At 38.1% G+C, this 27,457-nt stretch overlaps 1 protein-coding gene and 1 long non-coding RNA gene across 13 annotated transcripts in view; both read left to right on the plus strand.

Moving 5' to 3' along the window:
• BTRC (beta-transducin repeat containing E3 ubiquitin protein ligase) overlaps nt 1-27,457 on the plus strand; it is a 204,920-nt gene that overhangs the window by 113,340 nt on the left and 64,123 nt on the right. For all 12 annotated transcript variants that reach the window (XR_013398293.1, XR_013398295.1, XR_013398294.1 and 9 more), the window contains one exon: nt 14,280-14,369. Coding sequence is in view for 6 of the 12 variants with exons in the window: in XM_015148038.3 (XP_015003524.2) it covers nt 14,280-14,369 (90 nt within the window). In the remaining 6 variants the exon portion in view is untranslated. The remainder of the gene's footprint in view (nt 1-14,279; nt 14,370-27,457) is intronic.
• Nucleotides 7,658-13,225, plus strand: LOC144331294 (uncharacterized). The gene is made up of 3 exons (XR_013398332.1): nt 7,658-9,423; nt 9,835-10,093; nt 12,654-13,225. It is a non-coding gene; the product is annotated as an uncharacterized LOC144331294 (long non-coding RNA).

The raw sequence follows: 27,457 nt of genomic DNA on the forward strand, positions 1-27,457 counted from the left end.
TTCTTTAAAAACAAGATAAAAACCATCTGGCTCAGGGCATTACATTTTCCTCCCCCATGCACCTCTATAGATGGAGACTTCACCTGCAGTGAGGGTTTACATTGATTAGGGAGGGAGCAGTAATTCAAGCTTCCATCCTCTTCAAGGATACTTTGCAGTCTTTAAAGGTGCTGACCCACTGAGTTAAACTGTCAAGGGAGGATAAAAAAGTATCTTCATCCCAGGAGGTAACAGCTGCCAGGTTTTCAACACCTTGCACGCTGCTGGAAAAATGTCACAATTGTCAGCTGAAAGAAAAATGACTCTGTTGTCATCTTCTGTTAATGACTGGGCCTTATAAAAGGAACTACATAAGTCTTTTAGAGGGAATAAGTAGCTGTTTTCCTTTTCTACCATATTGCCCTTCCCTGAAAAAATTCCTACATTCTAAACATTGCCTTGGAGTAGATCCGCAAAAAACAGCAGTGAAGAACTTAAATCAGCCATGGAAGTCTGATAGGCATAGTTCCTTTATACAGTTGGATGAGTAGGAGGAAAAAGCACATCACTGACACAGAAAATGACATTATAGTGTGTATTAACAAAACAACAACAACAACAAAAAGTCATTCATAAGCCAGTGAACTGAGAGAAAACATACTGTATTTCTGTTCTTTGGAGGACAATTTATTTTCAAGCAGCATCCAGATGGGTAAATACCAAGACATTTCTTTTTTCAAGCGAGCTCCTTTTCCTCCTTTAAAAAAAAAACACCGCAGAATTCCCTTCCTTTAATAGCTCTGTAATGTTCATATATGATGGCATTCCCTTCTTTCTGATTTGATTGATGAGGGAAAAAGGTTTAATGAAGTCCCTGATATCAGGCAGGCAGGGGTGTTTTTTTTCTCTCTATTTGTTTTAGGTTAGTCATTTTAATTGTATTGAGTAATTAGAAGGTACACACAGCCAAGGGAGCTTTGTTCTGATAATTGCTCAAGAAAATCCATTCCCTATCTGCTGTTGCTTTGTGTTAAGACACTTCTCCCTCTAGTGGCAATAGTAAGCACTTTGGCTTGGCAGTAGGCAAGGTGTAATTGCAATATGACAAACTGTGCTTAAGGGACTATCTTGTAAATACTTTAGTTTGGGCTTTGACATTATTTCATTATATATGTGTGGTTGTTTGTTGTTGTTGTTGTTGTTGTTGTTTTATTCTGTAAAACTTACTATCTCTTTTTGCCCCCCTAAAGTGCTTTGGGCTTTGGGTAAAAAAAAAAAATTGCCTGAGATGTTTATTAATTAAAAAAAAAATCACAATGCATTCTGGTTAATGTTTTGCAACTTGACTTAATTTTAGTCATCTGTTTTAATTACCTATTTATAAAAATGCTTTTGCATTTGTAGACATTATTTAATACTTTGGAAGAAGCACCTCATTAGAAATAAATAAATAAATTGTACTTATTTTACATAGTCCATGTAAAAGACCTTAAAGGTAATTAATGTAGGTCTCTTAAGTAAGACAAAAGTGATCTTTCCAAATCTGATGAAGTGATTTGTTTATATAACTTCCCACTTCTGTTGAATCCTTTAGAGTCTAATAACTTTTTTTAAAAAACACAGTTTGGCAATTTGTGCCTAGCTACAAAAAGCCTTCTTCAAAAAGAACCAATTTAATAACCAGCTTTCTTAAAATTACTTTGAGGAAGGAAGACCGTATAGGGGGTTGGTGCTTTGTTTTATTTGTATTTTAATGTAATCATTCTTTGATAAATTGTGTAATCACTGACTTAGTAGAAAAAATATTATTGAACTCCTGGGTTGCAATGACCATAAAGAGTGTATTTTCATATAGAAAGTTGTGATACTGGGAATAAATTATAAAGGAAACAGTTTATATGCTGGTCAAAGTCCATATGGGCCCAATTCATTTTGTTTTCAGTGCTTACTCTGGATGTACCATTAAAAAAGGCGGGGGTGGGGGGAAGCCTGTTGTGTTCAGCTGCATGAGCCCTAAAAAAAGAAACCTGCCCTAAAAACAACATGGAATGATATCAGATACAGCTTTGCATCTATTGAACAGGATTCAGTAGCATCTGTGTGGCGTTTTTAAAACCCACTTCCAGCATCCTTAGATGTCGCTTTTTGGTTTGCTTTTTCTATACCATATTCTTGTGTGGGACATGATTTGATGTTACCGTATATCTGGAAGTCCCTATCTTCCTATACCCCCACTCCCAGTCACTAGCAATTTTCATTATACTATATCTTGTTATGCTATAGGCCTGCTGAACAGATTTCTTAAGCAGCTTTTTGCAAGGTTAAAAGAATGCAGCCTAGTAACAAGTTTGTGTCATTTTAAATATATACCTTCTAGTAAATAAGGAGAAGTCTGGCAATCAATCCCTTTTAGTGTGTTATATGTTTCACCTGACAACTAAACCTTCTATTGATTAGCCATTACTTTGTTAGATAATCCTATGTCATTGAATCCATTGTAAAAAATTAAACTCTTTAAAATGTTTTACCCTAGCAGCAGTGTGAAAATTGAAAACTTGTTCAGAATTACAGCCTGCTTTCACAAAGAAGGTAGTTTTCAGCAAGGCATCTTACTAGTTTATGCTTATGTGCTTTATACACGATATAAAAACGTATTAAAGTACTCCAACCAAGACACTGTCTCTGGTTCAGCAATGAAGCTACCTTTTCAAGTGTTGCTTGGGGGCAGAACCTATCTTGCCTGTGCTGTTATATTCACTAGTTGGATTTCAAACTGGAGAGAGTCTTATAGGAAAATATTGAATGTTTTAGCCTTTTAATTGCAGTGGTAAAGGAACTATGACAAATTTTAGTTTATTGATCTGTGTTACTTTCTTGGGAGATAAGCAAAGTCATTTACCCATTTTACAGATGGAATGTCTAGAAAATAAAGTCCTACATATAGCCCTACTCTGGAAACTCCCTCAGGCCTGGCACAGAATTTCTGAATCTATCTAATGTTCCCCTGAACATGTTATTACATATTCATTCATGAAGGGAAAAGAGGGTAATTTTGAAGGAAAACAAATTTTCTTTTTATAACTTAGTATTTTCAGAAAAATAGCATGATACGTTTATTGATTGACTGGACAAACCTCTGTAAAAGATTTACTCCTAAGGTACTTTTATTGGAAGTTTTCATACAGTGAATTATACAGATATTAATTGTGTAAGTCTGAACTTTTGATAAATCTAACCACTTGTGTAACCACCACCCTAATTACACTATAGAATATTTTCATTACCCAGGAATGTCTCTTGTTCTCCTTTCTGCTTATTTTTCGCACCACCAATGGATCAAATACTGATCAGCTTACTGTCACTATAGATTAATTTTGCCTTTTCTAGAATTTTGTGTAATTGGAATGCTACATTTTTGGGGTCTGACATTCACTTTGCATAATGTTTGTGAGATTCCTCTATGTTGCTGTGTATATCAGTAGTTTATTCTCTTTCATTGAGTTGAATAAATATATTGCAATTTGTTTTCTGTCTCCTTTTGGTGAATATCTGAGCCATTTCCATCATTATAAGTGAAGTTACTATAAATGTTCTTCCATAAAGGTTTTTGGTGAGCAAATATTAAGTACTTTTTCATGTGCTTATTGTTTATTCAGACATTTTCTTTGTGAAGTATCTTTTTAAGTTTTTAGCCATTTTTAAAAATTGCATTGTTTGCCTTTTTATTATTGAGTTGTAGACTCAACTATATTGAATTCTGGATACCATTCATTTGTCGGGTATATGTACTCTGATTATTTTCTCACAGTCTATGGCTCGCATGTTCACGGTGTGTTTTGATGAGAAGTTTCTAATATTTGGATGAAATCCAGTCTACCAATTTTTTCTTTCTTTTTTTTTTTTTTTTTTTTGAGACAGAGTCTCACTCTGTCCCCCATGCTGGAGTGCAGTGACATGATCTCGGCTCACTGCAACCTCCATCTCCCGGGTTCAAGCGATTCTTGTGCCTCAGCCTCCTGAGTAGATGGGATTACAGGTACGCGCCACCCCGTCCAGCTAATTTTTGTATTTTTAGTAGAGACAGGGTTTCACCGTGTTGGCCAGGCTGGTCTCGAACTCCAGACCTCGTGTGATCCGACCGCCTCAGCCTCCCAAAGTGCTGGGGTTACAGGCATGAGCCACCGCACCCAGCCGGTTTTTTCTTTTAGATGGGATGCTTCCTTTGGTCCTACCTGAGATATCTTCTTTGTCTGCCCCATGATTGTGAAGGATATTCTTCTAAGTTTTCTTCTGGGAACTTTATAAGTTTAGAATTTATACTTCATTCTGTGATCCATTTCAAATTCTTATACGTGCCGTGAAGTAGAGTTTGGGCTTCATTATTTTTGCAGTAATTTCATGCAGTTGTTTCAGCACCATTGTTGAAAAGATTTTCTTTTCCCCCATTGAATTACATGAATTCATTTGTCCAAACCATTTAGTTATGTAAGAGTAGTCTATTCTTGAACCTCCTGAAGAAAACGTTGCTGCTGGACACAGAGCAGTGGGTGACAGTGGCTAAGGCACTGACTCATCCCTATTTTATGTCCTTGTAGACAAGGAGGACAAGAAAAATGACAGGTGTCTATCCTTGCACCAAATATCATAGTGTCTTGATTATTGTAGTTTTATATAATGGGCCATGAAATCAGGTAGTGTGAGTTCTCTAGATTTGTTGTTTTATTTTTTGTTATTCCAGATAGCTTGCATTTCTATATAAGTTTTAGAATCAACCTAGCACTTTCTATTAAAAAGAAGTCTGTGAGGGGCTGGGTGTGGTGGCTCACACCTATAATCCCAGCACTTTGGAGGGCCAAAGTGGGAGGATCACTGGAGCCCTTTGAGTTGGAGGCTACAGTGAGTTATGATCACACCACTGCACTCCAGCCTGGGCAACCGAGTGAGAACCTGTCTCCAAAAATCGACAGATAATCTGGATAACTACTTTTTTTTTTCATCTGAGATATATCATATAGGATTTTGCCCCCTTTATTCTGTTAATACGACAAATTACCTTGATTTTTGTTAAGAATTTTTGTGTCTGTTTCATGTGAGGTACTGGTTTTTAGTTTTCTTTTTTAAGAGTTTGCCAGGTTTTGGTATCACGCTTATGCTGGTCTCATAAAATGAATTGGGAAGTCTTCCTCCCATTCTCCTCTATTTTCTAAAAGCACTTGTGTATAATCCTGGTGGTGTTTCTTCCTTCAGATTTCATAGAATTCACGAGTGAAAGCACTTGGGCCTGGAGTTTTCTTTGTGAAACTTTTTTTTTAACGTATTATTTAAATTTATGTGGCAAGATTTTTTAGAGCATTTTGAGCCTCTTTTAGAGGTTTAGAGCTGTTCAGATTTTCTGTTTCATGTTGTGTCAATTTTGATAATTTGTGTTTTTGAAGAAATGTTTCCTGTTTATTCAACAGATTATAATATGTTAATATCTTTTATTTTAATACTGTGGTTGTTTCATATTGGGCTACTGAAAGCCTCTTTAGGCAGGCTTCCATGCCATCTTTGACATATCTTCATCGTTGTCTGAGTATTTCTATCTTATAGTTTCCCTGGTCAGTCCTGGAATCAACCATATTTCCATGAATATATGATTCCCTTTAGTGCAGAATGGTATTTAGAAACCAAGATTCAAACACTGACTTTTCTTTTACATCTATATTTATATACTTTGAAAACCATTAGTTCACACTGATAACTTCAATTCTAATTCAACCGCACAGGGTTTGGTCTAGATTTCTCTCTTTCCATATTTTGTTTTCCTTCCTTCTTTTCTGTCATCTTTCTTTCTTATTTTTTGGTAGAGGTGGGGTCTCACTATGTTGCCCAGGCTGGTCTTGAACTCCAGGGCGCATTGGCTTCTCAAAATGTTGGAATTATAGGCATGAGCCACCCCACCCTTTTCCTAACACAGGAAGCCTGGTTTGAGATTTTTTTCCTTTCAGCACTTTAAAAATGTTGTTCACAGCTGGGCATGGTGGCTCACGCCTATAATCCCAGCACTTTGGGAGGCTGAGGTTAGGTGGATCACCTGAGGTCAGGAGTTCGAGACCAGCCTGGCCAATATGGTGAAACCCTGTCTCTACTAAAAATACAAAAATTATCTGGGAGTGGTGGTGCACGCTTGTAGTCCCAGCTACTTGGGAGGCTGAGGCGGGAGAATTGCTTGAACCCAGGGGGCAGAGGTTGCAGTGAGCCAAGATCGTGCCCTTGCATTCTAGCCTGGGCCACAGAGTAAGAATCTACCTCAAAAATAAATAAATAAAATAAAAATAAAAATATTGTTCCCTTGTCTTCTCGCCTTCATTTTTTATGAAAAGCCTGACGTTATTTATATCATTACTCCTAGATACATTAACATCCCCTTTTTCCTTGGCTGCATTCAAGGTTTTATCTTTGTCACTGGTTTTCAACAGTTCTGACTGTGATGGGCCTATGTGTGTTGTTTTCTTTGTATTTTTAATATGACTGGGGTTTGCTGATCTTAAATCAGAAAGCCACTAGTTTTCACAAAATTTGGGGAAGTATTTGATCACTATTTTTGTAACTTCTTTGCTGTACCATTCTCTTCTCTCTCCCTTGGACTCCAGCCATGCATATATTCTAGAAAACCCAGAATTGTCCCACACAGTGACTAAGACCAATCTTTTCTTTTTCCTTTTCTTAATCTCCTTTTTTCCCTCTTTGTTCTTCAGTTTATATGATTTCAGTTTATCTGTCTTTTTTTTTTTTTTTCAGTTTATCTGTCTTCATTGACCTTTTTTCTACCACTTCCAGTCTGCTTTTTAATCCTCTCCAGTGAATTTTTTGTTTTTTTGTTTTTGTTTTTGTTTTTTTTTCTTTTTTTTTTTTTTGAGACGGAGTCTTGCTCTGTCACCCAGGCTGGAGTGCAGTGGCCGGATCTCAGCTCACTGCAAGCTCCTCCTCCCAGGTTCACGCCATTCTCCTGCCTCAGCCTCCCGAGTAGCTGGGACTACAGGCACCCGCCACTTCACCCGGCTAGTTTTTTGTATTTTTTAGTAGAGACGGGGTTTCACCGTATTAGCCAGGATGGTCTCGATCTCCTGACCTCGTGATCCGCCCGTCTCGGCCTCCCAAAGTGCTGGGATTACAGGCTTGAGCCACCGCGCCCGGCCGAATTTTTTGTTTTTTTTAAGACAGGGTCTCGGCCGGGCGCGGTGGCTCAAGCCTGTAATCCCAGCACTTTGGGAGGCCGAGGCGGGCGGATCACGAGGTCAGGAGATCGAGACCATCCTGGCTAACACGGTGAAACCCCGTCTCTACTAAAAATACAAAAAGAAATTAGCCGGGCGTGGTGGCGGGCGCCTGTAGTCCCAGCTACTCCGGAGGCTGAGGCAGGAGAATGGCGTGAACCCGGGAGGCGGAGCTTGCAGTGAGCCGAGATCGCGCCACTGCACTCCACTCTGGGCGACAGAGCAAGACTCCGTCTCAAAAAAAAAAAAAAAAAAAAAAGACAGGGTCTCACTCTTGTTGCTCAGACTGAAGTGCAGTGGCATGAACATGGCTCTCTGCAGCCTTGACCTCCTGGACTCAAGTAACCTCCCACCCCAGCCTCCTGAGTAGCTGGGATTACAGGTGTACACCACCATGCCCAACTAATTTTTCTTTCTTTTTTTTTTTTTTTTTTTTTTTTTTTTTTTTGAGACATAGTCTCAATCTGTTGCCCAGGCTGGAGGACAGTGGTGTAATCTTGGCTCACTGCAACCTCCATCTCCCGGGTTCAAGTGATTCTCCTCCCTCTGCCTCTCCCAGTAACTGGGATTACTGGTATGGGCCACCATGTCCTGCTAATTTTTGTATTTTTAGTAGAGGTGGGGTTTCACCAAGTTGGCTAGGCTGGTCTCGAACTCCTGACGTCAGGTGATCTGCCCGCCTCAGCCTCCTAAAGTGCTAGGTGTAAGCCGCTGGGCCTGGCCAATTTTTTTTTATTTTTTGTGGAGATAGGGACTCAATACATTGCCCAGGCTGGTCCTGAACTCCTGGACTCAAGCTATCCTGCTGCCTCAGCCTCCTAAAGTGCTGAGATTACAGGCATGAGCCACCACACCCAGCCTGAATTTTTCATTTCAGATAATGCACTTTTCAGTTCTAGAATTTCTATTTAGTTTATTTTTGGTTTTTCATTTTCTGGTAGAATTTTTCATCTGTTTATTCATCGTGATCATATCTTTTATTGCTATGTTCAAGTTTGAACATATCTGTTTTAGCTTCTTTAGAGCTATAATATGCTAATTTCTACAACTAGGTCTTCTCAGGGTTGGTTTTTGGTTCATTTTTCTCTTGACAATGGATCCCATTTATCTCCTTTTTCTCATGGTTAGTAATTTTTTGATTATATAACCAACATTATAAATGGTACATTGTAGAAACTCTGAATTCATTTTTTCTTCCTCTGATTAAATTACTGGCTGATCACTATGGCCTTGTAGAGGCTTGGTTTTATGTTTGTTAAGGTCAGGTGTGTTTTGGTTATGCCCTTAGTCCTAAGACATACTCTTGAATCTAAACTCATGGTCTCTTTGAATTTTCAATGGAAAGCCTAAGATGTTATTAAGTCCCTCTAACTTGGTAAAAGTCAAACTGTAAACTCTTTCTCCCCTCATGAGCAGCAGCTGGAATATCCGCACGGGCCTTTCAACCCTCCAGCTGTTGCTCTCCATTGAAATCCTTGGAATCTCCCCTTCATGTATGTAGTTTGGGGGTTAGCCATAGATATTAGGGAAATTTATAAGTAATTTTTTTAGTCTTCCTCCTTCCCCTGTGGTTCTCTTTCATTTCTGGGATTTCTGTTCTCTATTGCCAGCCACTATGGCAGTTTTGAACTCTATCACTTGATATCTCAAGCCAATAGACTGTGGCTTTCAGATTGAATTCTAGTCACTCTGCACCAAGTGGACTCGTGAGTGCCTTCGGGGGAAAAGCACATAAACACACATCTCACCCAATGTGGTTCTCTTCTTTTTCTTTCTTTTTTTTTTTTTTTTTTTTTTGAGACGGAGTCTTGCTCTGTAGCCCAGGCTGGAGTGCAGTGGCCGGATCTCAGCTTACTGCAAGCTCCGCCTCGCAGGTTTACGCCATTCTCGTCTCAGCCTCCCGAGTAGCTGGGACTACAGACGCCCGCCACCTTGCCCGGCTTGTTCTTTGTATTTTTTAGTAGAGACGGGGTTTCACCATGTTAGCCAGGATGGTCTTGATCTCCTGACCTCGTGATCCGCCCGTCTCGGCCTCCCAAAGTGCTGGGATTACAGGCTTGAGCCATCACGCCCAGCCGGTTCTCTTCTTTCAAGATCAGGCCACTCCTTCCCCATTTCTGCCTATTTTAAGTCGATCTCCAGTGCCTTTACATAGCTTTAAAATGTTTTTCCTATCTGCAGGAGGGTTAATCTGATACAAACATTTCTGCCATTATTGGAAGCAGAACTCTTTGAGTCCAGTTATATTTTATTCAGCAAATACTGATTACTTAATAAATTTATCTTTAAAACAGTGAATTTTATTTTAAAAATATTTATGTTGTGTTTGTGTGAATAGTAAATGTTTGTGGAATTAGACAATGCAAAAGAAATAACAAATCTAGAGCCCAGAATTTACATGCACCAATATTTAAATCTGTACACTAATTTCTAATGCTCTGTTTTTTCATATATATTTTGAAATAATTTTTGCTTAGATTATAAGAATAAAACAAGTTGGTAAATTTTTTAAGGTTTAGCTTGTTTAAAAGAAAAACAGCTGGGCATGGTGGCTCACACCTGTAATCTCAGCACTTTGGGAGGCCAAGGCAGACAGATCAATTAAGGTCAGGAGTTCAAGACCAGCCTGGCCAACATGGTGAAACCCTGTCTCTACTAAAAATACAAAAAATTAGCCAGGCGTGGTGGCACATGTCTGTAATCCCAGCTACTTGGTAGGCTGAGGCAGGAGAATCACTTGAACCTGGGAGGTGCAGGTTACAGTGAGCCGAGATTGCGCCACTGCACTCCAGCCTGGGAGACAGAGTAAGACTCCGTTTCAAAAAAAAAACGAAAAACAAAAAACTGACTTTATAGTATCAATGGGGAGTTATATATCTCTACTATTTTCCCCATTTTTTCTTAAATTTTACCTATTTTCTTTCCAAAGAATAATAGTTGATCAAAATCAGATTCTTTAAAATATCTGTTCATGCTGATACAAATAAACAAATGAGTAAATAAACAAATGAGGAGTGAAATCACAGCTTTTCCTTACAGAAGAATTCCAGTTAATAAACGTGGAAGGAAAGACAAAAATAATAAATTCACTATTAGAATACATAGTAAAAATTACCATAGGCATGATTCTCCAATGGATGCTAAAATTAGCAAGCTGAGATTCAAGGAGAAACAGAATATTTGCATAGTCTCAAAGTATTTTGCCATATATATATATGTATTCAGTAATTCCTAAGGGAAAAATAATGTTTATACTGGAGAATCTTGGCAGACATGTCCTTAGCTATATAATCAAGGCTAACATCACCAGAAATATCAACATACCTTCTGATTTGATGCAGTGAGAAGGGCACATCACCTCTAAAGTATCTTTCCCCAAAATAACCTCAGTCTGATCATGAGAAAACATCAGACAAACCCAACTTGAGGCACAGTCTGTAGATTAACTGATCAGTGCTGTTTAGCAGTATCAGTCGTGAAAGACAAGGAAAGACTGAGGGATTGTTCAAAATAAGAGGAGCCCTAAGAGACGTGACAAATAAATGCAATGTGGAATCCTAGATTAGATGCTGAACAGAAAAAGGGCATTAGTGGAAAAACGTGAAAACTGAGTAAGTTTTGTACTTTATATAGTACCAAGTTAATTTCTTAGTTTTGATAAATGTTCTGTGATTATGTAAGACATTAACATATGGGTAAACTGGGTGACGAGTATATAAGAAATATTTATTTTTTTGGAGCTTGCAGTGAGCTGAGATCCGGCCACTGCACTCCAGCCCGGGTGACAGAGCGAGACTCCGTCTCAAAAAAAAAAAAAAAAAAGAAATATTTATTTTTTTCTTTCTTTTTTTAAAGAGATGGTATCTTTTTTTTTTTTTTTTTTTTTGAGACGGAGTCTCGCTCTGTAGCCCAGGCTAGAGTGCAGTGGCCAGATCTCAGCTCACTGCAAGCTCCGCCTCCCGGGTTCACGCCATTCCCGGCCTCAGCCTCCCGAGTAGCTGGGACTACAGGCGCCCACCACCTCGCCCGGCTAGTTTTTTGTATTTCTTAGTAGAGACGGGGTTTCACCGTGTTAGCCAGGATGGTCTCGATCTCCTGACCTCGTGATCCACCCGTCTCGGCCTCCCAAAGTGCTGGGATTACAGGCTTGAGCCACCGCGCCCGGCCGATGGTATCTTGATTTGTTGCCCAGGCTGGAGTTCAGTGGGATAATCATAGCTCCCTGCAGTCTTCAACTCCCAGGCTCAGTCAATCCTCCCGAGTAGCCAGGACTACAGGCCTGTGCTGCCACGCCCAGTTAATTTTTTTTTTTTAATAAAAATGTGGGCTTGTATGGAACTCCTGGTTTCAAGTAACCCTCCTGCCTCTACCTCCCAAAGTGCTGGTATTATAGGCATGAGCCACTGTTCTTGACCTTTACTATTTTGGTACTTGTTCCATAAATCTAAAATTATCTCAAAATGTTAAAAAATTGAATTCTTTCTTACTGTTGGTTTTAAGTGTGTCTTAAGATTTTTCTTCTTAAATCCAACACAAATATTTATAGCAATGGTTCCCGAAGAGTGTTGCTGGATCAGCAGCACTAACGTCAACTGGGGCCTTGTTAAAAATGCAAATATTCAGAAGCTCTGGGGATGAAACCTAGCAATCTATGTTTGTTTTGTTTCATTTTGTTTTGAGACAGAGTCTTGCTCTGTCACCCACGCTGGAGTGCAGTGGCGTGATCTCGGCTCACTGCAGCCTCTGCTTCCCAGGTTCAAATGAGTCTTCTGCCTCAGCCTCCCGAGTAGCTGGATTACAGGCACGCGGCACCATGTCTGGCTAAATTTTTTTTGTGTTTCTTTAGTAGAGACGGAGTTTCACCATGTTGGCCAGGCTGGTCTCAAACTTCTGATCTCAAGTGATCCACCTGCCTTTGCCTCCCAAAGTGCTGGGATTATAGGTGTTAGCCACCGGGCCCCACCGAGATCTGTGTTTTAACAAGCCCTCCTTCCAGATGATTCTGATGCACACTAAAGTTTGATAAACATGATTTATACCATCAGTAAAAACTTAAGACTAAAAGGAAACATTTCTATTAATACTTTGTCCAGTAATTACTAATAAGTTTGCTTTTCATGAAGTATAACTATAGTATTACCAATGTTTTGTTTTGTTTTTAGTAGGGATGGGGCCTCGCTCTGTTGCTCGGGCTGATCTCAAACTCCTAGGCTCAAGTGATTCCCCTGCCTCGGCCTACCAAAATGCTGGGATCACAGGCATGAGCCACCATGCCCAGTTACCACCAATTTTTAAAATCTATTTCCTATGATTTTTTTCTTATTTTATTTGGAGACGGTGTCTTGCTCTGTTGCCCAGGCTGGAGTGCAGTGGCGTGATCTCGACTCACTATAACCTCCGTCTCCTGGGCTCAAGCGATTCTCGTGCCTCAGCCTCCTGAGTGGCTGGAACTATAGGTACCCACCACCATGCCCGGCTAATTTTTGTATTTTAGTAGAGACAGGGTTTCACCATGTTGCCCAGGGTGGCCTCAAACTCCTGAGCTCAGGCGATCTTCCCTCCTCGGCTTCCCAAAGTGTTAGGATTACAGGCATGAGCCACCGCAGCTGGCCTGATTTTTCTATTTTATCTCCTGAACGTTACCAGATGTACTTAAGGGATAACTTCTAAGGTCTAGATAGGCCCAGTGAGGCTGCTTATGCCTGTAATCCCAGCACTTCCGGAGGCCAAGGCGGGTGGGTCACCTGAGGTCAGGAGTTCAAGACCAGCCTGGCCAACGTGATGAAACCCCATCTCTACTAAAAATACAAAAAATTAGCTGGGCATGGTGGCGGGCGCCTGTAAGCCCAGCTACTCGGGAGACTGAGGCAGGAGAATCGCTTGAACCTGGGAGGCAGAGTTTGTAATGAGCCGAGATTGTGCCACTGCACTCCAGCCTTGGCAACAGGGCAAGACTCCATCTTAAAAAAAAAAAAAAAAAAAAAAGATCTAGGTAAATGTTGGTTTATCTTTTTTCAGTGTTCTTTCAATTTTGGTTTCTTTTTTCTTTTTAAAGCCAAAAGTCAAAGCTTGTACTGATATTCTTTTAAAAATATTTCATGATTTGTTTTAAAATCTTTTTTTTTTTTTCTGGATAGTTTGAAATTTTTTCATTTATTGTTCTGAATAAGAAACATGTCAGCTGAACACGATGGCTCATCCCTGTAATCCCAGCACATTAGAAGCCTGAGGCAGGAGGATCACTTGAGCTCAGGAGTTCAAGACCAGCTTTGGCAACATGGCAAAACCCCATCCCTACAAAAAATACAAAAAATTACCTGGGCGTGGTGGCATGCACCTATAGTCCCCCACCTACTCCAGAGGATCACTTGAGTCCCAGAGGCGTAGATTGCAGTGAGCCAAGATCTCACTGCTGTACTTCCAGCTGGTGTGACAGAGTAAACCCTATCTCAAAAAAAAAAAAAAAAAAAAAAAAAGAGAGAAAGAAACATGTCCTCTGCGGGAGGCTGAGGCAGGAGAATCGCTTGAACCCCGGAGGTGGAGGTTACAGTGAGCCGAGATCACACCACTGCACCCCAGCCTGGGCGACAGGGCAAGACTTCATCTCCGGGGGGGGAGGGGACGTGGGGGGAAGAAACATGCCCTCTCACTTCTTTCAGATCTTGATCGTTTTGAGAGTTTAAAAAGAAACACAACAAAAATAAATCTTTTCTTAGAACAGTAACTGTTGTTTTAAACAGAACTAAGCTCTTCAAATTTGCATTTTAAAATGCTATATAATCAGTACCCTCACCTTCCGTTAATCATTAATACATTGAAGCCACTGCTGCTTACATACTTGTTCATGGGCACATCAGTGGCTTTTGTGGGCTTTATCTTTGCCCTCCTCCTTTTCTAACTTACCTCTCAGTTCCCATAAGTCTTAATTTATAGATAAAATCTATTTGTGTTTTGACTTGATAAATAGAGCAGAATATGAAAACAGTATATGGCAGTATTTCAATATTTTAAAAACCTGTTTCCAACAAATTCTTTTTACAGACGTACAACAGCTGTGCCAGACTCTGCTTAAACCAAGAAACAGTATGTTTAGCAAGCACTGCTATGAAGACTGAGAATTGTGTGGCCAAAGTAAGTAATATTACTCATCAATGTATATTATACCACACCATAACAGTACCATATCTGTAGACATCTTTACTCGGTATTGCTTAAGGACTATTACAGGATTATATATTTAAGAAAAAAATATAAACAGGCATCATTTTATCTAGAACAGATTACAAGTTAGATTCTCCACCTCTTAATTGCAACAGAATCTTTTGCTTATGAATTCTGGTCACACTTTAGACTGATTCACATTTGTTTCTTGACACTAGTTGTAGATTATCACATATCAGTAGGATTTGTATAAGATAATGTACAATTGTTTTGATAAGTTTATGGTTTTTAAATGCAGTTATGTATAGAGTACATCACATCATTGCAAGGATTGTGAAATATGCTGTAGGCAACCCAATTATTGTATCACTATTCTTATTTATTGAGTGGCTAATGTTAGAAATACTGCTTTTGATGATCTTGATCCACACGGACAAGTATGTTTAGTCATGTCTATGGGCTACCTCTTTTTCATGTATATATGTCATCTCTATAGCCTAGATGTAAAATTTATCTTAAATATTAGAGATCTGATGCTTTTTATATCTATCATAACTTACATTTTCCAAATATCTGTCATTACTAAGGAACTTTGACTTAAATTCAAGTGTCAGATATTTTATTTTAGGAATAAGTACTATTAAGTATAGACTTTGTTTCTTTTACTTGAATTATCTGCAAAAATAATTGCCTTTATATCTATTCATAGATTTGTTACTGTTACAACATTCCCAACTGCAACTATTTTAGTTTAACCTATTTTATTGTAGACCCAGGCCCTCAGTTCCTTACTGTTATTATTTGAGCCAGGACTGGTATCATGTAGTTGCCATCCTTTGCTACAGAAATCTAAGGACAGTTGTCTTAGTCCATGTGGGCTGCTATAACAAAAATGCTGTAAGCTGAGTGGCTTATAAACAAAACTAATTTTTTTCTTATAGGGGCTGAGAAGTCCAAGATCAGAGCATTAGCAGATTCAGTATCTGGTGAGGGCTTGCTCTCTGCTTCATAGATGGCGCCTTCTCACTGCATCCTCACATGATAGAAGAGACTAGCTAGATATATGAGGTCTCTTTTTTAAGGGCACTAATCCCATTTACAAGGGGTCTGCCTTCATGAATTTGGGAGAATACAAACATTCAGAACATAGCAAAAGTAGAGTTTTTGTTTATTTTTTCTTAAAACATTTAATAGTCTCTGGGCCTGCTCTATCAACTGGAAATATATCACACAAAATATAACCATTGAAATCATACATATAAGAAATATCAGAATTTATTTCAAATTATAGTTTAAAAAGGTAGAGTTCATCAGTTAAATGTCTCTTAAATTCAAATATGTTAGTATTTTGCTACAAAATGTAATTATTATAAATTACATTTTTATTTTTTCAGTCATTTAGTCACAACTAACAAGTGCTAATTGACTCTATTTTGTTTTGTTTTATTTTATTTTTAGAGACAGGGTCTTGCTTTGTCTCCCAGGGTAGTGTGCAATGGCACAATCCTAGCCCAATGCAGCCTTTACCTCCTGGGCTCAAGTCCTGATCTTCCAGCCTCAGCCTCCCGAGTAGCTGAGGACACGGTCGTGTGCCACCACACCCAGCTAATTTTTGGTTTTTGGTTTTTTAGAGGTGTTTTGTTTTGTTTTGTAGAGATGAGGTGTTGCTGTATTGCCTAGGCTGGTCTTGAACTCCCGGCCTCAAGTGATCCCCCAGACCTGCCAAAGAGTTGGGATTACAAGCGTGAGCCACTGCACTCAGCCCGAGTCTCCTTTATATCCTGCTTTTGTGCATGGAAACAGGAGTACACAGTTATTTGGGCCTTTAAAAATAAAAATATTCTCTTTTTTTTTGGCCCTGCTGCTCTTAGTTTCATCACAAGTGGGTGACTTCTGGCTAAATAAGGTAAAATTTTAGCATGAGTACCAATCCAAGGACAGGGTGATGATTTTAATGAGTTTCATTGAGAGCTGGCCAAGTGAGCATCTGTTCCTTTTGTTTTCTCCATACTTTGTAAGCCAGGATCTCTAATCTAAATAGGTTGGTATGTGTCTATATGATGTGGAGTTTTTTTGTGTTTTTTTTTTCTCCCACCCTCTGCTTTGGTGGTACATGGTTAAAAACCTTCCACCCTCTAGCACAATGATGTAATTTCTTCCATGCTCTTGGGTATTGAGTGAGAAAGTAAGTTTGCTCATTGCTGCTCATCAGTCTGTTTTACTTGCTCCCAGGTGGTGACCTTCTCATTGCATTGTTTCTTATTTTAACATTATTCTGACACCCATAACCTTTCATCGTCCTCTTAAATAATCTAATAATGATGCCTATCATTTCCTATTGGAACCCAGTTAAATCACTGGTTCCTTTTTTTTTTTCTGAGATGGAGTCTCACTGTGTTGCCCAGGCTGGAGTACAGTGGTGCCATTTCAGCTCACTACAACCTCCACCTCCTGGGTTCAAGCCATTCGCCTGCCTGAGCCTCCTGAGTGGCTGGGATTACAGGAGCGTGTCACCACACCCAGCTAATTTTTGTATTTTTTAGTAGAGACAGGGTTTCACCACATTGGCCCGGCTGGTCTCGAGCTTTTGACCTCAGGTGATCTGCCCGCCTTGGCCTCCCAAAGTGCTGGGATTACAGGTGTGAACCACTGCGCCCGGCCAAGTTTTTTCTTTTTTATTTACATGTGTTTTGTGTGTCTCATGATCCCTGTTTCTGTTCGCCTCATTTATTGCTTGACCTTTGAATGGAATGACTTGTCATTATTTTGTTGGTCTGCAAGCTTGTCCCTATTTCCTGTTCTTCACCTTTAGTCCTTAACTGAATAGTTTCATCTGCTACGTTGATATGGCTACAGTGTTTTCTCAACTTGGTACAAGTGTCTGTCGTTGATTCAGATTATACTCCATTGTGGCCTGAATCTGTAACCATTTCCAAGTGAGAACAGCTATAATATAGTGATATCAACTGTTTTTGTTCTCTAGTTCAAAGAGTGACTTTGGCTTGGCTAGAGATGCTAAGTATAGTCTGAAACCTTATTATTGAATACGGTTCATGTAAGTTTTAGAGAAGACATTAATACCATTTATTTCCCTAAAAGCACCAATGGTATTATGTTTGGACCCCTATAATACCTTGATTGTAACTCTTTGCCAGAAATATCACAGTCTTACAATAGCTCCTTACGAAGGGTACCCATTAGTCCTCTGTAGAATACAAGAAAACAAAGCTGTAAAACAAATTACAACCACCCTAAATTGGCAATAATCTTGTTAATCTTTAATTTGAAGAAACAGGCCTAAGAAAAAATTTAAAACTAAAAATGAAGGAGGGTCTATTTTATCACTATAACTTAATCCAAGTAACATTTGGAGGCATTGAGATATCTTTTTATTTTTTTTCAGAATTCTTTCTCCTGGTTATGGCCCTGTGTTTCATGAGATTTGTGTTTGGAGCATGATGAGCTCTGTGTTTATTGTAGCTTTAAATGAACAGTCATTATTAACTGTCAACTTAGTCTTTAAAATCCATAATCACATTATGCTTATTAATTGTCAACCTTCATAATTTTTTTTAATTGGTAAAGAAAACTAACTGGAAGGCTGAAAGGCATTACTTTTTTATGTTATCTTGCTATTGGCTTTATTAAACCATTACTGCAAATTTTGGTCTTAGGTTTTTTTCCTAATTTACCCTTACCCACACCCACAAACAGATACACAAACACATGCAGTTAAAACTGAATTGTTTGAATACATCTATCCAGATTCCTGGCCCAGGTAAGAGAAGTTTTTCCTCTTTATGTTTGGAAAATAAACCCCTTCAGTAGTCCTTTGTGGATGTTCTGTATTTTAGTTGTTGTTGGTTGTTGTCACTGTTTTTTTATTTGTGACTAATAATCTGTTTGAAACTGACTGAGACAGAAAAATGTGATGTTCCTTTCCACTCACTCCAGATTTTGATAGAAGACTTGTTTTATTTATTTCCAAAATTATATCCGCAGGAAACAAGCTGTTTAAATTCAGATTATGCTGAAGCAAAATGGTCCTGGTATGAGAAGCAACGTGCTGTTTTACGAGCACAGAGTCCCTTTTCTCATAACTGATTGATAGTAAATATTTTCCTGAAGAATTATTGCCAGCCATGAACAGTGCAACTGTTTCACTTTTTTTCCGTGCTACTTGCTGTACCAGCTATTGTCGGTAATTAAGATCTACAATTCACAATGCAGACGTTTGCACTTCCTCTGGGTCTGTGCTATTTATAAGGCATTTCAGCTGTTCAGAGTTTCTTTTGAGTTTTAAACTACATGTTAACAGGCTTCTTTAATATACCGTTCCACAAGTAGCATGTCAGATGGTCCGTTCTTCACACAGGCGCCTCTTGTCAGGTCGAAACATTAGCTTTACGGAGAGCATACTAAAATATAACCATGTCATTGAGGCCGATGTGGTTGGAAAAACTCTGGAGTATAACATGTTACACACTGGGCTTATTGCTCTATCAAAAAGATAGGAATGAACTTCAGATGTAATATTCTTTTTAAAAGTCTTAATATTCATATGAGCTTTATGTGTTAAATGGGTTACAGAGAAATACACAGTTAAATGACTTTTCCAAGTTCACTTTGCATTAATAAGAGAAGTCAGGACACCTCTTATAGACAAGAGTTTGTGTGTTTGTCAGATTAAGGATGTAAGAATACATTTTCTTCTAGATGTGCCTGCCGTTTAAGAAGAATACAGACATGGGGCACCAAAACGGATCAGCAGATTGACTGCACATTTGTTGTGTAATCAGCTTCAGGAACCCTAAGTAGCATATGCCATTGGTTGAGGAAAGTGTAAACAGGAATCTTGGTCTAAAGTTGGTAAAATTTAAACCATTTTCAACCAAAAAGAGATTTTAAAAAAGTCCAGACCCCAGCCCAGAGTCTTTATGAATTATGCCCTAAAATGAGAGTAATCGCTTGTGCAGTCTTCTTGCTACGGGCACTCATTGTTGAACATACAAGAAAAAGAAACAAGAAACTGAAAGCTGTCAACAAAATGTGTTTAAAACTTTGCCCCGAGTGGGCATCAGACTGGCTGTTTTTAAGCCTGAAGTCCAGCCACATTGATTATGCACGTTGGCCACCAGCATCTTCCAGCAGAGCAGATCTGCTGAGAAAGGCAGGACCCAGGTTTTAGTGCTGATTCTGGATGGCCCTTGAATATAGACAGAATATAGACAGCTTATAATAAAGCCATTCCAAGGCAGTTTTATTTTACAAATCTAAAACTTTCTGTAGTTCTTTTGAACTACCGTGTTTCTGTAAATTTCTTCAGTGAACTCTTTATGAACCTGTTTTTGTTTTGTTTTGTTTTGTTTTTTAAATAGCAGCGGTTCAGCTGTTGGAAACCACTGATATATCTGACTGAGGCACTTCAAGATGCTAGAACCTATTCACATTTCTATCTAGCCAGGGAGCTAATAAGCTCAAGCTTGTCTTTGTGGATTGATCTAGATTAGCATGAGATGAGCCCAGTCAGTGTCTTCCTCAGTGAAAAGGGAGAGGTTGGGGAAAAGATGGTTGAAAGAAGAAAGTTCTTCATCAAGAATTGACTGCAGTGTTGCCTGCTGATGCATGTCGGATCACCCGCACAGAGAGATCACATGGCTTCTCCAAAAGTCAAACGATCAATTCGCCTCGTTTTGGCTCTGTACTTAATGCACAAACAGTGCGATCTGCGGGGCTGTAATTGCATTGTTAGGGCCAAGGAACAAGCCTGTGCCTTTTCAGCAGACAGCTGGCAGGGAGAGAGGCATGTTGTTAGGAAAGAGAGAGGCAAGGCAAATAAAATTACTGCTAACGCTCAGAGATCGGCAGGAGTCCTACTTGCCTAATCTTACCGGTGGGAGCAAGCGGCTGTTGTAATCCAATTATAGCAGCATAAGCAATTTGTTAGACACTCCGCATAATGTAACAATTTCCCAATAAACTCTGACTTGTAATAACGTCGGCAAGAGTCCGCATAAATCTGCCCGAATGGTGGGGGCTGGAGCATTCGGCTGGGGGCTTGTAATTGGCGCCATCAGCACGTTTTGCGGAGTGCAGTATGGTGCAGTCTTTTAGTGCAGGAATTTTAAGGAGAAAAGCGTGGCACACGTTTCTCAGGAAAAAAAAAAAAAAAAAGTGGCCATTAAAAGGGGAACAGCAAGAAGGGCATACTCTTGCCTTCACATTACCTAGGAATCTTAGTGTAGAAAGAAAGCAGGAGGAAGCCATGTTTCCTCCTAATACTAAAGAGGGGAGGTGGGGGAAAGAGTGTGTGAATTAGTTAAATTCCTTTATTTAAAAGGCATCGGTTTCTGTTATTTATACCTTCATCTCCAGCCCCCTAAAATGCTGTTCAGGCAGCATTTAGCTAACATTTTTATAAAATGTTCATACTCAAGACAAGCCTAGAAATGCCAAGTTTAAATCTGTTTTCTTCTGGAGTTAGCATTTTCTTTACAACATGAAAATATATATTCTTTATGACCAGGACAAATCTTTTAAAGATATTATCTCACTGAATATCAGACCTTTCTGTGGAGTTCTGACTTCTGCTTTAAGAAACTGTCACTTACTGAAGGGTTTAAATCTCAGCTTGTTTGCTTAGCTGCACTATTTTCTCATTCTGAAATATATTGTGAGTATCTATGATACTAGGATTAGTAATCAATCTTACTGAAATGTTACATTTTATAAGAATATAGTATCATTTAAATTTATACTTGTGTGATCATTATAGAAATAATTTTGATTCCTAAGTAATAAAATTTCTGTTTTGGAAAAAATATTTGTTGTTATATGGGGCAAAATAAAATCACCCTTATTAATAGATTAACATTTGTAGTCACAGAATAGGGTTTCTTATTATATAAGGTATAGGAGGTGAAGCATGTTTATGGATTTGAGTTAATAGATTTTCATGCTACTGAATGTTTATTAAATGTTACCTACTTTCTTATGCCAACTCATTTCTTCATTGCTGTATAATTTGTGTCAAAACCAACTATATGAAGAACAGGATTTTTCAAAATGTCCTGTTGTTGTGGGTATTACCACAATAAATACTTACTTGCAGTATAAACATTTCCTTCTGCTGAAGCAAATGCAGCCTTCTTTGACTGGAGCTACATCAATAAACTGCAGTGCCTCTAATAAAGTCACTCAGTGTCTGGGTTTAACTAATGGCTGATTTTCATGGCTTTGACAGTGAGCTGTGTGCGTTATTTTCTCCTGATATTGTAAAAATAATGAGAGCAAATTAGAACAATCAGTTTACACAGATAGCTCCTGATTGGAGGCGATGGGCAATATGGCAGCAGGTAATCCATCTTCGGACTCCTGTCACATTAACTTCAACAGTGTGAAAAGATCAGGTGGAGTAAGCAGGGATCCTGCCCAATCGCAACACTGAAATTAATGAGAAGAACATTGTTCTGTGATCAACCTTTTAATTAGCAAGAGTGGAAACAGAGGGAATGAAGAAGGCAGCACCACAGCTGCACAGTGTCAGGCACAGTTTCTGAAAAGGAAAGAAAAAAAAAATCTGTGTTTTATGTTACTTTTTTCTTGCTGTGTACAGGCATTATCTTCCCATTCTAGAGCTGGTTGCAGGCTTAAGAAATACTGCTTGCTTTCCAAAGTAATGCCAGAAATTTGGTTGATATATTAATATTCTATAGATTGTAATTCTATCAGGGGTCGTTTATGATTTTGATTACCAGCATACTTTCTTTGGCATTGTACTCTGGGTTTTAAGTTTGATTTTTCTAAAAATCAGGTAACCAGAGGAATTACATTTTTTAAAGTTCTGCCTTGTTAGCCTCCCCTCTCCTCATCACTCCAATTTAAAGTTTTCCTTGCAAGTAACATGAGAGTTTTCTGGTTTGGAGCATTTCTGTCACTTTGGGTTATTTAAAAGAGGAGCAAAATCCAGGCAGCCAGCTATGGTATATTTAAATTATATTCCTTTCCTGATTCTGTTTATTAAAAATTTGCTGTTTTGCTTTTCTATTACCTATGCTATTGACTTCTCAGTGTTGGGCTGTGTTATTTCAATTTATGTAACTGAGAACTGAAAATCAAGTAAGGTGTTTATAAGAGGAAGAGGGAGAAAATCTAGACATTAACTGAGACTAAAGGCTGATTCATCCATTCAAAGCTCAGATATACTAAAATTGTAACCTTGTTAATCAAATGGTATAAGGTTATAGAAGACATAAATGAGCAAAATTTTCTGAACCAAGTCAGCTTCTGTTTCCTAGACCTTTTTGGAAGGCTTTACCTTTGGGAAAGTATATGAGGCCATCATGATTTGCAGTGTGTTAGTCTTTGTATATTAGACTTAGTGACTTACTATAAAAACAAATAATATGTTATAGGCTATGTAAATGAATTCAAATATCTTCCAAAGATACACAAAATATTTTTTTCTTGATATTACTAATTAATTTAGGCATTATTTGAAGTACTAATATGCAAAAGCTGGTTACCAAGTACCCACCTGAGTACAGAATTGGTAGGAAAGAGCCTAAAGTTAGTGTAAAATATTTAGGTTAGGTATAAGGTGATCTTTTCTCATAGGACTTTTTTCCACAATATTTATAACTAATGTAGATTATATGTATCATAATATGTATAACTCTCTAGGCTTTCGGTGCTAAGATACTGCATTTACAGAAACTTAAGTCTCTAATATTATTCCTCTATGTAAAACTCATTGAACAAAAGTACCTCATTTCCCCCAGTACCATCTCCCTACCCTCTTCCCTGAAAAAACTCAGGATTCTGTTAGAACAGAAATCTGACTTTTTGTCATTTTTTGTTTTGACTAGATAGTGAGATTTTCCTGAAAACATTCATTTAGACTTGTATGTACCAACATTTTAGAATCAGTGATGTAATACCAAATAGTATCTAGGACTCCCCCAGACAACTCTTTTTTTTTCTTTCCCAGAATCCAGAAATAAAAGCAACCCAGATAACTCTTTAATAGACTGATGCTACTGTGTATATTAATATTTAAAGTCCACTTGTTATTATTTTGCAGATCCTTTTCTGCATTCCTTAATCTGAAAGAGAGATTTTTATTCTTAATACTTGTATGGATTTTTGTGGCTTTTTATGGGTTTTTATAGTTTGACAGTTTCAAAAGCCTAGGTTCATAAGCTCTCCATGAATAAATATGTTCTTAGTCATATGGTGTAAAAAGATCACTTACAAAGCTTGTGAAACCTGAGCTTTCCTTTTGAACCTTTTACTACCCATGAGCTCAGGAACCATACATGTAAAATTTTATTCTTACGTCGTGACTTCAGCTTATGAGGGAAATGAGCTATGAATTTAAATGACTCTTCTACTCTATACCAAGTATGTTTCTATGAAAATAAAATTGTATTTTTTCCTTTTTCCTAAAAGGAAAGTTCCATCTGACTAGTGTTTCTGCCGGTATTTGTTCCCATTGTTAAAAGATTTATTTATTAAGATTAGCATGAAAATAGACATCCTGTTTTTGAAAGCATCTCTTTTTGTTTATACTGTAATCCCAAAAATGTCCAACTGGCTGGATGGCCAAGAAACTCCCTTTTAATTTCCTAATAGATCTAAAGTTAACAAGTCACCTTAAAGTCTACTAATTCCAATAAGTTCACCTTGGAGAAATTTTCATTAGTCTAGTCCTTTGGCACTTACCCAGTACAGCCTTAATTAAAGTTCTTATGCATGTGACCAGTTGTATCTATTATAAAGGTTATTATAATTCTAAGTTTTCACTCCCACCCCCATTTTTTGTTTCGGGGTGTGTTTCCATATAAAGATTGAAAAAGTCCATTTTCTTTCTCATGTATCTTCAAGGTGGAAGACCTTTTCCCTCCCTGCCTTCTTTCCTTCCTTCCTTCCTTTTCAGTTTTATACTACTCAGAAGTTTGAGGAGGGGAGAGAATACATTAAAATGTATTGAGCCCCAATGTTCGGGCACTATATAGTGCTAGCTATGTGTTACTTATTTGGATTCTCATGTGAACCTGGTGAGATGGACAGGACCCCACTTTACCAACGAGGAACAAGAAGCTTAGATACGTTAAACCTTTTCCAAATTTTCACTTCTTTAAATTATAGAGTGAAGTTTTGAACTAAGATCTGACTTCAGAGTTCTCGCTCACTAGATTGCCTTTCAAGTAATATTTGGAAGCCTGTGCACCTCTCCTACCAGGATACTTCCCCCGTTGCATTGTGTAGCACCTATAGCTTTTCTCCATTTGATTTCTATAGCACTTTGACATCTAGCAAATGTTATTTTCTCGTCTTTCTCCTCTTCCCACCTCTTGCTGCTTGTATATCTTGTTCAGGCTGAACTGAGAGAAGTAGTGTATTCAGAAAACTTAGAACTATCTATCTCTTTTCGGCTGGGTGTGGTGCCTCACACCTGTAATCCCAGCACTTTAGGAGGCCTAGGCGGGTGGATCACTTGAGGTCAAGAGTTCAAGACTAGCCTGGCCAATGTGGTGAAACCCTATCTCTACTAAAAATACAAAAATTAGCTGGGTGTGGTGGCTGCACCTGTGGTCCCAGCTACTCAGGAGGCTGAGGTGAGGAGAATCACTTGAACCTGGGAGGTAGAGGTTGCAGTGGGCCAAGATCGTACCACTGCACTCCAGCCTGGGTGAACAAGTGAGACTGTGTCTCAAAAAAAAAAAAAAAAAAAAAAAAAAAAAGACTATCTCTTTTCTGGGTTACCTAGTCAGTAATTCCATGTAGCTTAAATAGTCACCTGCCTTATTAACATAGTATGCAGATCTTTCAAGGATCTAAGATGACTTCATGGCTCCATATTACGTTGTTCTGTATGTAAAATAACTGAGAATATTAGACAGCTGGTTCAGGGTGGTGACTTACTTTAGTAATTGTTTTAGAAGTTGTTTTAGAATACTGATCTTATCCTGTTGTCTATGTCGCAATTTGTAGTGTAAACATGCACTGGCAGTCCTTTCATACCAACGCATTGTTTTTCTCACTTAAACTTGGTTATTAATTTTGTCAATTAAAAAAATGTCCCTTGGCCTGGAGTGGCTCACACTTGTAATCCCAGTACTTTGGGAGGCTGAGGTGGGAGGAACACCTGAGGTCAGGAGTTCAAGACCAGCCTGGCCAATGTGCTGAAATCCTGTTTCTATTAAAACTACAAAAAAATTAGCTGGGTGTGGTGGCAGGCACCTGTAAGCCCAGCTACTAGGGAGGCTGAGGCAGGAGAATTGCTTGAACCCGGGAGGCGGAGGTTGCAGTGAACCAAGATCATGCCACTGCACTCCAGCCTGGGTGACAGAGTAAGTAAGACTCTATCTCAAAAAAAAAGAAAAAGTCTCTTAAGACTTCAGGTCTGTCTGATTACACTTCAGTAAATATTTTCATATTTTGATTCATGCTTCTAGATGGTTCAGTGATTGTGAAGACTTGATGAGGTTATGAGAATTTAGTTGGACCTTGAAATCCTGTGTCTCAGAGAAAAGGCTTGGGACAGGGATGAGTGATTAGGAGAAATAGGTGTTTTTAAAGCAAATGAAAACAAAGCAAACAAACATGAATATTACTGTTTTGTGTGTATGTGTAGTTGTTTTGTTTTTTTTTTTTTTAAACTCCCTGGATATTCTCTAATGGAAAGGTTAGAAATGTTTGACAGTTAAGGATGGCATAAATTTTCCACATAGACTCATAAAAGTATGTAAGAAGCACTTGCTCAACATGGAGCACTAAGACCGTGACAAACAGGAACAGTAAAATATTTCTAGAATAATAAACACGAATTTATGTTTTATACCTCAAACATCACTTCTCTAATTTAATCCACATTTTCTAGGAATATCTAAGAGCATAAGAAATTTAATTATACAGTTTGGGTTTTTTTTTTTTTTTTAACGTGGGAGCAAGCCAAAAGGGAAATATAGAGAGAAAACCATGCTTAAAAAGAAATGGTTCCTACAGTGTTAACTATGGAGTCTGTAGCGTGACTCTGTAATGGAATATCATGGCGGGGGGTATAATACTGTAAATAAGATGAATATGCCACTTGTGGATTAATGGGTAACCTAAAGAGTGCTTTTATTTACATCTATGTGTGACGTTCATTTTCAGTTTGTATATTTTTCTCTTATTTTTGTGATTGTAGTATTTACAAACCTGGCATTTTAATTATGGAACTTTCTACTGATTTTTTTAAAAATCTGTTTCCATGAATCTTGCTCCATATTTATTTTTGTAGTATTAATATAGTGTCATTTTAGACTTTAAAACTGATAGATTGAAGGCGTTTTCTTTAACCTTTTCTTTAGATAATAAGGAGACGAGGTAGTTTCTGAAATACATTAAGCTCATAAAATAGAGCTGTTTTTAATTTTTTTCTTATGAAAGATGGAGTATAGATACCATGAGTGTCCAGATTATAGCAGATTTCATTTGCAGTGATAGTTTTTTGGATACGGTATGCTTTTCAAAAGTTTAGGTACTAAGTAATATAAACTTGAATACATCTAGCCTGGGACACTAGAGGAGCCACTATCTCAACATTATAACATTATAACATGCAATAAAGGTAAATACTAAGTAATATTTTATAAAACTGATTTTTTTAGTCAGCAGTTTTGGTTGCTGTTGATTGCAAATTACTAGTATTATTTAGTGCTCTTGAAACTTCTAAAGTTGGAGGTTTCAATTGTTAGTTACTCCCTGCTTTCCTTCAATAGAAAATGTGTAGTAAAGGTTATTTATAAAAGACTAATTATATCCAAAGCTAAATGGTCTTATTATAGAGTTTATGTAGGGTTTATTTTCACTTGCACAGGTAGATTCTCAAAATGTATTTGAATGTGAATGACTTCAAACAAAAAAAAGTGAAAAAATTTTTAAAAAGTACTAAAATCCAAAGATTTTGTCATCAAATTTGACAGCCTTTTTGTACCATTACAAGTATTTATTGAATATTTATGATGTACTAGGCATATACATTTTCTCTGAAATAATCACAATAGTCTCAT

Source organism: Macaca mulatta, chromosome 9 (genome assembly GCF_049350105.2).
Source record: "Macaca mulatta isolate MMU2019108-1 chromosome 9, T2T-MMU8v2.0, whole genome shotgun sequence".
NCBI lineage: Eukaryota > Metazoa > Chordata > Mammalia > Primates > Cercopithecidae > Macaca > Macaca mulatta.